The 13,898-nt window shown below is 40.7% G+C and overlaps 1 protein-coding gene across 6 annotated transcripts in view; it reads right to left on the minus strand.

The window, feature by feature from the left end:
* The window catches only part of megf11 (multiple EGF-like-domains 11), a 102,927-nt gene that overhangs the window by 6,584 nt on the left and 82,445 nt on the right, over positions 1–13,898 (minus strand). For 4 of the 6 annotated variants that reach the window (XM_061774527.1, XM_061774523.1, XM_061774525.1 and 1 more), the window contains 8 exons: positions 13,174–13,308; positions 5,879–6,007; positions 4,795–4,923; positions 4,163–4,291; positions 3,901–4,029; positions 2,274–2,510; positions 855–1,021; positions 707–770 (listed from right to left, as the gene is read on the minus strand). In XM_061774527.1, coding sequence (XP_061630511.1) covers positions 707–770; positions 855–1,021; positions 2,274–2,510; positions 3,901–4,029; positions 4,163–4,291; positions 4,795–4,923; positions 5,879–6,007; positions 13,174–13,308 — 1,119 coding nt within the window. Of the gene's footprint in view, positions 1–706; positions 771–854; positions 1,022–2,273; positions 2,511–3,900; positions 4,030–4,162; positions 4,292–4,457; positions 4,924–5,878; positions 6,008–13,173; positions 13,309–13,898 lie in introns of those variants that run through there. The other 2 variants (XM_061774528.1, XR_009788683.1) reach the window with 2 other exon arrangements.

Below are 13,898 nucleotides of genomic sequence, written 5' to 3' on the forward strand. Positions count from 1 at the left end.
AAGTCAATCCATGCCGGAAAGCCCTGTAACAAAATTGTTTTCGTCTCAGTACGAGCACTATGCGTTTTCATGAAAGAGAGAACTTATTTTGTGTAGAGATTTTTTCTTCATTGTGCCAAGTTATCGTAACAGGTACATTGTCTCCTGTGTGCTTCAACATACACCGGACTATAACAGAGCAGCACAGTAAGATTAGTAGACATATCAGGCTTTGCCTTGTGCATAGCAGCATATAAAGAGTACATTTCATGCATACAATACCATTCAACTTCACCTCGATGAGAGTATGGAGGGTACTGCAGTTTGTATATTCAATATATTCTATCTAGAATTTATTATGCTCATGTGGTCAAAATATTTCAGCAATTATAGACGTTTCTCTAATCCACATCCCTCGAGTTCAGATGCTGACCTGGTGTAAACCATCACAGAGGAATTTAACACTGGGTGAGAAGGCATACTAACGAGCTCTCACTGACCCGTGTTCTCAGAAACACACAGCTCTCCTTCTAAGACGCATATCAAATGAAAATGAGAGCAAAGGTTTTTTTCTAACAAGGAGCCTGCGGTTCATCTTCATTCACAGCAGGGAGGGCAGGCCATGAGAGCAGGTCCACTAAAGACACACACGTCTTTACCCTTGGGGCGGTGGCGCAAAGTCATGATGGATTGGGTCATACGTGGGGAATGAGAAAGGAAAACTGACCGAGATCAGTGAGGTTGCAGTAGGCTCTCCAGTCGGAACCATTTCGGTTTTTCAGAGTGCTCGACTGCGAAGGGACAAAAGAACACTGATGAGTTTATTTTAGAGTATTTGTGTGAAAGATTTCAACTCGTGTGGGATGTGAGCATACTTTGAGGGTCAGCGTGGCATCCAGGTTGCTGGAGATGGTTGATACAACGTTGCACTGGGCCACGGTGTGATAGCTGGGGTTGGCAAAGCACTGCCCACTGCTGCTGCTGCTTGGATTGTGATTGACCTCAGCTGCACTGGTCTTTATGGCCACGGTGCTGCCACACTCTGAGGGTTTCAATAACAATTTATCCCTAACCCTAATCAATTGTATACACTGACAGAATGTTTTTTTTAATTGTATTTTTTTTACACTGACACAATATCCTGCGATTGGCCGGCGACCAGTTCTGGGTGTAACCCGCCTCTTGCCAAAAGTCAACTGAGCTAGGCGCCAGAGAATTGGTCATGAGAAACTGAATTTGTCAAATTGCAACAGAAAAACATTTACCTGGAGAACAACTGTTTAATTGTCAAAATGAATTACACAAAGTCCCTGCAAAGTGAAATGTCTTTTTGGCACACCAGAGTGAAGAATGTTGTTAACAACACTGCCAAATCTGAAAGAAATTTTTCCAAGATTGTAAAATGAGGCTTCAAAATCATTAAAAATCAAGCCATTTTCACCACTCTCAGATGCTGTGGGAGTGTCCGATGAATGTGCTGAAACCACGCCCCACTCAATTGTCAATCAAATACCACTGTTAGTCCTGGAAAATTAATCCTATTTTGTCTAGCATCTTTCTTATGCCAACACATACTGTAACTATATGTTTCAGCCACGAAAATATATACGCTTAAAGTCCGGTGGCTGAAATATATTCCACCAGGTTGCCATGGGGCACAACGAGGTGCTCTCAAGCGGCCACGGCAGTGCAAAGTCCCTGTCCACACACTGGCTGTTAAATTGAACTTAAAAAAAGTAATAAATCAGCCCTCTTCGCCTTTCTCTGCTTGACGTGTGCACACTCGCAGTGGACAACGAGGCGCTCTACAGCGGCCATCGCAGCCCTGGTCTACGCGCTGGCCGTGAAGTTTGACTTAAAAAGGGTCCACCATTGTTGCTCCTCCGTCTTTCTCTGCGTGATGTGCGCACACTCCTGGCCGACAAGCCAGTGGACTATCCAAAGGGAAGATGTATTTTCGGGGTGTAGGCAGAGCTATTTGGCTAACTACACGTCACACTTGTGCCGAATAGCCGCCGATAGTGGGGAGGGGCAACTTGTGTTCCGTTTTAGCACACATCCCAAAAATTTGGAAAACTGAAATTGTGAAGTTTATCGCAAAAGCTCCATAATTGAGGACTATATAGTTGTCAGTCTTTATGTATAATATCTTTACAAACAGATCTATGAATTCACTTTACAGGGTCTTAAAGGGAGTTTGTTTTTGGAAAGCTACAACTACATAAGAGGAGACACATTAGAAACATTTGTGATGCAGTGAAGTTCAAAAACACTGAAAACACAGCAGTTATTACCAGAGAGAGAAGAGTCAGTGTTGGTCATTTGCATGGCTTGCGTGTACGACACACTAGGCTGGATCTCGTGTCCCTTCTCCCTCTGCCTCTGTCTGTACCACACGAACAAGCTGAGCATGGCCATGATGATGAGGAGGAGGAAGATGATGCCCATGACGGCGCCTGCGGACTGGCGCTCCGAGCCACGGGCCGGACTAATCTTGGTGTAGGGGTTCAGCTCCTCCATCATGAGAGATGCTGTACACAGAACATTGCAGAGTGGCTTGTTAAGACCACAAGTGTCAAACACAGGGGCCAGATCTGGTGCGCCATGCCATTTTTGGTGGCAAATTAGGAAAGGGAACAGAAGCAAGTCTGTAAACAAACAGTGCAGCTCAGCTTCAGGCTACTGGACTAGCCGTTTTTTTTCTTTTCTTAATACAAGCGCATTGCAAACACAACTCCAAGCAGCATAGTAACAGCCTCTCCCAGGCACTTCAGATGGAAACAGTGCGTAAACAAATGCCATCATTAGTGTTTTTATCGCATATTAATTTGATTGGTCAAACTCTCGATGTTGCAATTGTCTGCATCCCTCATTTCCTAAAAAGAAGACAAATTATTAATGTTGCACTTTCCTAAAAAGAAAACACTTGAGGTGTTTTGTTTAAAATTCAGTCATTAATCAGTTCTTGTTTACACAAAATATAAGTTGGTTTTATGTGTGTGTGAGAGAGAGTGCTTGTTTGTATATACAGTATGTTGGTATGTATATATGGGTTTACATTTTAGGCTGTAAATTAAAAAAAAATTTTTTGTAGCGGTATACAGTATATGTTTAAATAGAGTATCATGAATAATGAAACTATTATTTTATAGACATGATATAAATTCAAACTATTTAGCGACTAAGGGGTTGGAATGTTTTTTACTTACTCCTACATCTTTTAAACATAAACCGTAGTGAAGGATATAATTTATTGCTGCTTTATCTTCTTGAATTTTATTTTATCTTTATGCAAATTTTTTTTCTGTTCACATGTTCAAATAAAGCCATCAGTTCATCAGTCAATATGACCTGAACTGTTAACGTAAAGCCAAGATGTGTACCAAACCAGGAATTTTGTATTGTTACTCTCCCTTCCAATTCGACGTTTATGTGGTTTCACCTATGACAGGGTTCACCAACACGGTACCTACCGGCATCATGTAATCCCCAAGGACACACGAGTAGCTGTTCCAAAAATAGCTCACCCGTGAGGGAACATTGTGATTTCCTAGGAATGTTGTAGAATTGATCATTTGCAAATGTAAACACTTGCAGAGTTTTATTGACATAAAGTCTTGCATATAGATATTTACCTGTTTCCTATCTTGTTATATCATTGTTGTTAAACACTGAGAAAGTATTATCATCAGTGTCTTCACATAAATACAATTATTTGTTAATAACATATAATTAAAGGTAATTTGAGCAAATCTGTTATTTCAGAAGTGTTTCCACCTTCGCATTAATCAGTACCCAAAAAAGGTTGGTGACCACTGACCTACGTTGTGGCAGCTACGAAAACAAGTTTGACAACCCTGCTTTAGATGTATCTGTGCTTTTAATAACGATCCAGTGAGAGAGCCTCATTCATCTCCTTACCTTGATCACAGCGGATGCCTTTATATCCCAGGCTGCAATAGCATGTCCCGGTCACATAATCACAGGTAGCATTGTTCAGGCACTCACACAGCTGCTGACAGCCATATCCAAATGTACCAGCAGGACACTCTGCATGGAGGAGAGGGTGCATTACTGCAAAATTAAAGCACTTAGGAAGTGGCCATATAAAAATTATTTATAGCGGGCATCATCTCATCCACTTGGTGATTTTTGCACAGAGCTAAATGTGGGCCTACTAAACTCTGCTCGCAGCTGGCCCCGATGAAGCCGGTTCGACACGTACACAGGCCCGTGATGTGGTCGCACTCGCCGCCGTTCTGGCAGCGACACACTTCGGAACAATCCCTGCCGTAGAAGCCAGAGGGACAGCCTGGGACGGACGCGCGTGAAATGTTGGCCATGATGGAGCAGCAGAAGAGACAGGAAGACAATTTTGAGAGCCAAGGTCATTTTCCAAGGCAACGCCAAAATCAATAGTATTTAATGTCTGTGTGGCATGCACAATAAGGGACAACACCAATGAAATAAAACATTACCCGCAGCAGCAGAAGATGCTGTGATGTTGATTATATGGCAAAGATGTACAGGACTTTGTATGACTCAACAGTATGCAAGGAAAATATTATGACATTTTAAGACACAATGACATAGATGAGAATTCAAATGAGTCACAGTAACTTGGATGAACTACACGACTGCTGCTTCACACCAAGACAAACACTTATTAATTTTTATGTTCCCTTCAATTTGAATCTGAATGACAAAGTAGCTTCCAGCAACTGCTCAGATGTTTCAAAGGAGTCTTCACAACTGCGTCCTGCAGTTCAGCCGCACAACCTCTAGGTGACAGTGTATGTTTGCGCAAGGACTCACGCTGTGTGCAGTAGAGACCGGTCCAGCCCGGTCCGCACCTACACTCTCCATCATAGGCACTGCACTGAGCTCCATTGTGACAGTTACATGAATTAAGACAATCCGGGCCCCAGCGGTCGGAGGGACAGGCTGCACACAGCAGAGACACGGCAAACGTGAGGTGCAATGCAGGACTTACTAATATCACTATTACACACACACACACACACACACACAACACCACACCCACACACACACACGCACACACTGAGCTATAACTTTGGAAACTGACAAAAAACCTTGCTTAATATTAATTGCAAGCGCTTTGCTCAACCAGTCCATTGTTTGTGATATGATGAATACATCAGCCTCAATTGCCTGAAGCTTAATAACTTCTATTGTACAATGATTTCTACAATAACAGAGTAGTACTGAATAAAGAGTGCTTCGTCAAAGAGCATTATACAACATTTTCAAGCACGGTATGTGTCTCCCATCTGCTGGTGTAGTAGATCCTGATTCATGTGAACTTTTGTAAGCCTGCTCTCGCTGACAACTGACATGATATGGGGGGAGGGGGGGAAATGCAATGGAAAATAGTCGACAGTTTAGGGTTGCAAAATTTTACAGCAATTTCTGTTGGAATTAGTGGTAACACATGGAAATACACTGAAACAGTTTAGTCTACAACAGGAGGAAGTTTCTTTTTTTTTTTTTGGCTGGGGGGTGACAAACATTAAAATCTTAATCTATAATTTCTTGTATATATTCTATTTATTTAGTTGTTTACAAGTTAATTAGATTTTGCCCAAGTTCAGTTGACTATATAATAGACACTACATCCCATCAAGTAAGTTTTGACTACATTTCTGTGGTAAATTTCCTAGCTACACGTGACATGATATGTTTCTACTGCTTTGCGTCCCTAAAAATTATATAGACTGCTTTTCAAATATAATTTCATCCTAAATTATTGTGAGAAAACATTGATTGTGGCAAGTTACATTTAAGACAAAATTGGGTGTGAAGGCAATCAAATGAAGAAGGGCATAAATGGAAGGGTAATTACAAAATGGGACCCAAGCATAAAGGAGGGAGGATATACCCTGAGAGCAGTCGTGCCCGATCCAACCAGGGAAACACTGGCAGGATCCATCAATGGGGTTACAGGTGCCATTGTTGGTGCAGCGGCAAATTTCCGCACAGGCCCTTCCATATCTGCCGCTGGGACAAACTGAAAAACAAACAAAACAAAACAAATAAAAAAAACATATTACAATCTGGGCGGCACGGTAGACGACTGGTTAGAGTGTCTGCCTCACAGTTCTGAGGACTGGGGTTCAATCCCCGGCCCCGCCTGTGTGGAGTTTGCATGTTCTCCCCGCGCCTGCATGTGTGGAGTTTGCGTCCATGAAAAAGACGTTGCTTGGATGGCAGCATATGTTTCTCCAAAACCTGTATGTACCTTTCAGCATTAATGGTCCCTTCACAGATGTGTAAGTTACCCATGGCATTGGCACTAACACAGCCCCATACCATCACAGATGCTGGCTTTTGAACTTTGCGTCCATAACAGTCCGGATGGTTCTTTTCCTCTTTGACCCGGAGGACACGACGTCCACAATTTCCAGAAACAATTTCAAATATGGACTTGTCGGTCCACAGAACACTTTTCCACTTTGCGTCAGTCCATCTTAGATGAGCTTGGGCCCAGAGAAGCCGGCGGCGTTTCTGGATGTTGTTGATAAATGGCTTTTGCTTTGCATAGTAGAGTTTCAAGTTGCACTTACGGATGTAGCGCCGAACTGTGTTTACTGACATTGGTTTTCTGAAGTGTTCCTGAGCCCATGTGGTGATATCCTTTACACATTGATGTCGGTTTTTGATGCAGTGCCGCCTGAGGGATCGAAGGTCACGGGCATTCAATGTTGGTTTTCGGCCTTGCCGCTTACATGCAGTGATTTCTCCAGCTTCTCTCAACCTTTTGATGATATTATGGACCGTAGATGATAAAATCCCGAAATTCCTTGCAATTGTACGTCGGGGAACACTGTCCTTAAACTGTTCGACTATTTTCTCACGCACTTGTTCACAAAGAGGTGAACCTCGCCCCATCTTTGCTTGTGAATGACTGAGCAATTCAGGGAAACTCATTTTATACCCAATCATGGCACCCACCTGTTCCCAATTAGCCTGTTCACCTGTGGGATGTTCCAAACAAGTGTTTGATGAGCATTCCTCAACTTTCTTTTTTCTTTTTTTCTTTTTTTTCACCTGTCCCAGCTTTTTTGGAACGTGTTGCAGCCATAAAATTCCAAGTTAATGATTATTTGCTAAAAACAATAAAGTTGATCAGTTTGAACATTAAAAATATCTTGTCTTTGTAGTGTATTCAATTAAATATAGGAACAACATGATTTGCAAATTGTTGTATTCTGTTTTTATTTATGTTTAACACAATGTCCCAACTTCATTGGGGTGGTAAAATAATACATTTAGGACAGACAAATACAAAATAGCAACATACTGTACAATAGTGTTAATTGAAGACTCTAAATTGCCCGTAGGTATGAATGTGAGTGTGAATGGTTGTTTGTTTATATGTGCCCTGCGATTGGCTGGCGGCCACTTTAGGGCATACCCTGCTTCTCGGGGGTATGCCCTAAATTGTGTGTAAATTGATGTGCAAATTGTGAAAAGACCCAACTTGTGTGGTTTTCGAGATACGAGCCGTAGTTTGGCAGATCTTTTGGCAAATATGAGCATTGTATTGTAACGGACACCCCTCATTGATGGCACCATGACCCCCAACCCCAGACTGAGCTGCATCGCTGTCTCCGCTCCCTCGCCGTGACAGGCAACCATAAGGAAAGCCTGGTCTACTTATCAAAGGAGAAGCACGGGAGATTTAAATTCGCGCACGGACGCTAAATGAATTACCAGCCAGTCTGAAGGAGCTCATCAAAGCTGAGACACAGACACTGATTTTTCACTCGGACACTAAATTAATTAATTTCCACCCCCAGCCAGCCTGAAGAGTCTCCCCAATAAAGACTTATTTTTCCCGCTGTTTTCAGTGTCATTTGTTCCTTCTGTCTGGGACAATGGATGGAGTACAAGCGACACCCACAGGTAGTGGAAAGCTACTGCAACTCCGGAGGAACTAATCACAATCTTCACTGGACTTGAATGTTATATCATATTTTAAGAACTTTGCATGAACGCCACCAGTGTTACCATCACAATAGCGCCACTAGTGATTGTATTTCTGCAAATTTGAATGTCTGATGTCAAATCTGTTTGTCAACTGAACCGGATGAGATGTTTCACCCCACACAACACAAATGCCACATTGCAAATATTACAGTATCAACAACCACACACAATGATTTGCGATCCGAGTGTTGCATTATGAGCGTGGTCAAAGAATGAAATAAACATGCATCTCAAGGCACCAATATTAAATCAAATACAGTACTGTATATATATGACCGGAACATTTAGTATAAACTGGACTTGCAAATCAGAAGGTGAACTATCACCAAAATGAACGACCTCAAAAGAAGGATAGCCCTCCATATTAAAAACACAGATCGAGAATATGCTAAAAGTCATAAAATAAAACTCCTTTGATATTGGGAGCAACTCAGTAGAAATAAGCAATGGTGAAAATGCAGTATGACATTGGTTAATGAGATGGACGGCTCCGTATTTGAGTGGACATGAAGTGACGTGCTTAGACAAAAAAAAAAGTCAATCAGTGCCTCCCGTGGCACAGTTGCCCCATTTTCACCCACCCGAGCGGAATGACTGATGTGCCACAGTATTAAAATAGACCATGTACACAGACCACTGGATACATTTTTTATGAAATTAATATTTCAGCGTTGCCTGGCTCTCTTCAATAAAAAGATATCACTTGCAATGAAAACCTCCATTGTACTTTATCGTTGGGCAGCGGGACAAATTAGGCCCAGATGCTCCGCAGCAACAGGACACGCCGCACATCTAAGGTCTGTCATAAAGAGAATAACTCAGCAACCTTGCATAAGGTAGCTGCAATACTTATATTTTATCTGGGCTGATTTTAATGATTTCATTTCAGCAGCCTTTCCACTCTTGTCGAGACCTCTTTCATGCTCCTTCAAGCAGGCTGTCATTAATGCCACAAGGTTAGCTCCTCTGTACGACTCCTTGTGGGGATTGAAGCCTCATCACACCAGGAGAGCTTCATTAGGCTGTGCCTGGCAGGACGAGGTACAAGTGAGGCCGCAAACAAGCGCTCAACGAGAGGAGGGGACCGGCTTGTTGTCGTCCCCTTTTCGCAACTGCTCGCCATTTCGTCACGGTCCAGACAAATTACGACTTCCCCGCCCTTTTCCTCTTAATGTTAAACTTTTATTGGATGAGACATTCCTCAAAGTCATGAAAGAGAATTAAAAAACTGCAAGCGTTTCTGTACTTTCTGAGTTTCTAAATTATTAGCTGTCAAATCTAAAATAAAAAAAAGTGTCATAAATACAGTTAGGTCCACAAGTATTTGGACAATGACATTTTATTCATTTGCATTTTCACAATGGATTTAAGATATGGCATTAAAGGTGCGATTTCAAGTGAAGACTTTCAACTTTACTGCATGGGTTTTCAAAAAATAAAAATCTGAATTTGCTGGTATCCAGACATCAAGCAGTCATAGATTGTAGCTTTAAAATGATGGTTATATACAGTATTCACAATCAGTGGTGAACCAGCAAGGACTTCTTTGCTGGCCCAAACACTATATCAGAAGCACTGACCTACAATTTTATTTGTTCTGTGAAATTTTATGTAATTTACTTCCAACAGTCATTCCCAACATTCTATTTTCTTTATTTCATAGCATTTCTCGTGGCTGCAAAGCTTCCAGTAGTATGTGTATGTGGACGTTAGATTTTTTGCGTCCAATCAGATTTCAGCTTCTGTGTGCTTCCATGTCAATTAAATCTACTGAGGGCCTTCAGAAACCAGAAGAACACTGCAGACCAATTAAGTGGGATTGTTTTTTTTAACCAATTATCTTTCAAATTCGTCCTCACAAGGCCAGAGAGTTGGCTTTCAATGACATCGGCATTTTTCTGTCCTCTGATTGGTTGGCCAGAGCAAAACTTGTTCAGTCAACTTCAACAAGCAAAGCACGTCTCTAGGGATTGGGACAAATTAATACATTTAATAATCAGCCTCCAAGGTGAGTGGAATGCATTTTATTAAAAATTTCAAATGTTTTGTTATGTTACATCATGGCCAGGGGACTACAGATGAAAACTAGCCTTCTGGCTATTTCTGGCTTTTTTAACCATGTGTACTTCATGTGTTTTATGAAATTGCATTGTCCCCTTTCAAATAAACTGATTAATAATAATACTACATGAATATTGATTCTGAACTGTTCCAGATGATCAATGCGGCACATTCATGGTTGTGTGTTGTTCGTGTTGCATGTTGTCATATTGTTCTTTCAGAGTATTGATGTTTTTAACATTGCGAAGTGATGTTGGTATTTAAAAAAAAAAGGGGGAATTAAGTCTGGTACATCCCCATTGAAGACCCAGGTACTATTCTAAATGCACAGTTCCCCAATGCTATCAATACTATTACTTTAATCAATTGAGCTACTTTAATAAATTTAAGCCACTCAAAATAGTCATATAGTGGAAATTGCTTGATTTCCAACTTGTTCCCATAACAACAATGTAAAGTGAATTCATTAATTCAAGGCTGTCTCTGTTATAAAACCATTACTATCATATTAGGGGAAAGAGAGGTTAACCACGCCAAAATAAAACTATCCATCGATCCAATTATTTTCCATTTATACATCTAATCCGCATCTTGGTGAAACGAAGACTACACTCTAGACTGTTGCCAAACAGTCACAGGGCACATATAGAGAGGAGAAATATTCACCAGAGGTGGGGGTCACATACAGTGTCGTGAAAAAGTATCCTTCCCAAATTCTTACATTTTTGCATAGTCTACAAATGTAAATATCAGACAAATAGAACCCAAGTGAACTTAAAATGCTGTTTATAAATGGTGATTTCATTTACTTTGGGGAAAAAACTATTCAAAGTTACCTGGCCCTTTGTGAAAAAGTAATGGCCCTCTAAACTTAATAACTGGTTGCGCCATCCTCAGGAGCAACAATTGAAATCAAGTGTTTTCTATAACTGGCAATGAGTCTTTCACATCCTTGTGGAGATATTTTGGCCCACTCTTCCTTGCAGGATTGTTTGAATTCAGCAAAAATGGAGGCTTTTCGAGCATGAACGGCCTTTTGAAGGTCATGCCACTGCATTTCAATCGGATTCAAGCCTGGACTTTGACTAGCCCACTCTAAAACCTTTATTATTGTTATGTTTGACTGTTGGTATGATGTTCTTTTTCAGAAATCCTGTGCTACACTTACGCCAGATGTAACGAGACACACACCTTCCAAAAAGCTCAACTTTCATCTCATCAGGCCATATAATATTCTCCCGAAAGTCTTGGGAATCATTCAGATGATTTTTTTGCAAATGTATATATTATTGTTATGTTCTTTTTGCTCAGTAGTGGTTTTCGCCTTGGAACTCTGCCATGGATGCCATTTTTGCCCAGTCTCTTCCTCATTGTTGTGTCATGAACACTGACCTTAACTGATACAAGGGAAGCCTGCAGTTCTTTAGAAGTTGCCCTGAGTTCCTTTATGGCCTCCTGGATGAGTCATTGCTGTTCTCTTGGGGTAATCTTTGTAGGCCAGTCACTCCTGGGAAGGTTCACCACTGTTCCATGTTTTCTCCATGTGAGGATAATGGCTCTCCCTATGGCTCGCGGGAATCCTAAAGCTTTAGAAATGGCTTTTGTTACCCTTTCCAGACTGATAGATGTTACTTACTTTATTTCCCGACTGTTCTGGAATTTCTTTGGATGGTGTCATTTTGTTGGAACTTTTTCAGATCTTTTGTCCGACTTTGTTTTGTGAGGACAGACCCTGTTTAAGTGATTTCTTGATTGAACAGGTCTAGAGGGAATCAGGCTTGGGTGTGATCAGTGAAAATTAACCAAAAATTGTGATTAGCCACAATTAATTCATGATTTAACAAGGGGGGGGTAATCACTTTTACACAGGTAACTTTGAATAGTTTTTTTCCTTAATAAATGAAATCACCATTTAAAAATAGCACTAAGTTTACTTTTGTTATATTTGTCTGATATTTACATTTGTTTGATGATCTTAAACATTAAAGTGGGGAAAACAGGTAAAAATATCAGAATTTGCACTGTATGTGCAAGTCACAAGCTAGTCTCAAGCAAGTACCAAGTCACAGTGGGGAGCGGGGGGGACAAACAAAAAAAAAAAAAAAAACATGTCAAGTCGAGTCACCACTAAATTTCAAGCAAGTCACAAGTCAAGTCATACAATGTTGTTCCAGTCGCAACATAAATTGGAGTGGAAATAAAATGTTTTTTTTACAATTTTTTTCACCCATCCATCACAACACTAAAAAAAGTGTTCACACCTTATAAAAGTTCAATGATCAACAACTCAGTTCCTGATTGATTGAATGTATTGCACTGAACTTTTTTAAAAGTTGTATTCCAAACTCAATTTAACTCAACTTTATTTCTGAACAAACTATGCTGTGTACTTTTTGGTGACAGCCTTCTAACTTCTACATGTTCCGAAGAGAACACCATTAAACAAAAGCCAAGACTGTTTTGTGTTGGTTAAATATAATTTGATGTGTACCTAATGGGCTAATGAAGAATGAAAGAGATTCATAATTAAGGGAATAATACAATACATAAAAATGTCACCATCTGGGTTTGTTTATTGATTTATTTAGAAGCAGTGACTCGAGTGAAATCCCTTGACTCCAGTCCCCCCATTTCCATTCCCATTTCCCCCCATTTCTGCTATTCACACTCGTACTTCCACCACCTCTCAGTGGGAATTGAACCCACGCTGCCAGCATGAAAGTCAAGCGACTGAGGCCAAATAAAATCAAAATCAAAACACACTCATGAAGTGACTCCTTTAGGTTCTATAAGTTCTGTTCTTTCACCTTGTGTTTGACTTTTGAGGCATTTTTCTCCAGTAAAAAAAGAAAAAGAAGAAAAAAAAAAAATCAACAAATTGCACTAGTTTTGGACTTTTGACATTACCGTTTCGATCTATTTTCAAGTCTTTGCAGTGGTGTGTAAAGGTATTCCTATGGACTTGTGATGGTAACACTTTTGACTCGTTAGACTAATTTTGCATTCTACATCCAGATAAAATGCAGAGACATTTCACAGTGGTAAATGGAAAAAGCATCACAGTGAACACATTTGTCAGTAACGGAAAAATGTCAAGGGGTATGCAGAGGGAGGGACACTTGCCTTGGCTGCATAAAGGGCCTGAGTAGCCAGACAGACACTCGCAGCGGCCATTTACGTGATGGCATGGCCCCGTGCTGTGCACACACCGAGGGCATGATTGGCTGCAGCGGTGCCCGTAGAAGCCCGGAGAGCAAGCTGCGTTGACAAAGTATAGTGAGGAAAAGGACAAGAAATTAACAGTGGACAGAAAAAGACATAATTCGTAATGATGCAAAACATCACGTCAAGAATGATCAAGGCAGTGCAGATAAATTTGAGCTGGAAATATTAACGCATAAGAGACAAAAGAGAGACAGAAAAGGGAGGAAGACATCAAAAAAAGGGTCTTCATTGCAATAATTTCCATGAACAGAATGCACTGTAACAAGAGAGTTGAGAAGATCTGTTTCATGTTTGCTATGTCTCACAGAAGCTTTATCTGTAAAAGTCAGCAAGATTATATTGAAAGATTAGGAACCTTTAAAGTCTCCAAAAGGTGACGCTATAGGGACGTGCAGAGATGATCAAACATGAAACTATACCCTAAGAGGCAGAAAGTTACATGAAAAACTATTATGTTGAGGTGGAACAGTAACTTATTTGGAACAATAGTTGTTTTATTCTTACTGCGCTCAAGAGGCAATCAGCTAGTTCTAAAATTACTTTTGGAGGAAATATTGATCATTGCTTGGAGGGCTGTCTTTATCTGATTTTAGCATCAGAGACATAATGCATCACCAGAGTAG

The sequence above is a fragment of the Phyllopteryx taeniolatus genome, chromosome 5 (assembly GCF_024500385.1).
Source record: "Phyllopteryx taeniolatus isolate TA_2022b chromosome 5, UOR_Ptae_1.2, whole genome shotgun sequence".
Taxonomy (NCBI): domain Eukaryota; kingdom Metazoa; phylum Chordata; class Actinopteri; order Syngnathiformes; family Syngnathidae; genus Phyllopteryx; species Phyllopteryx taeniolatus.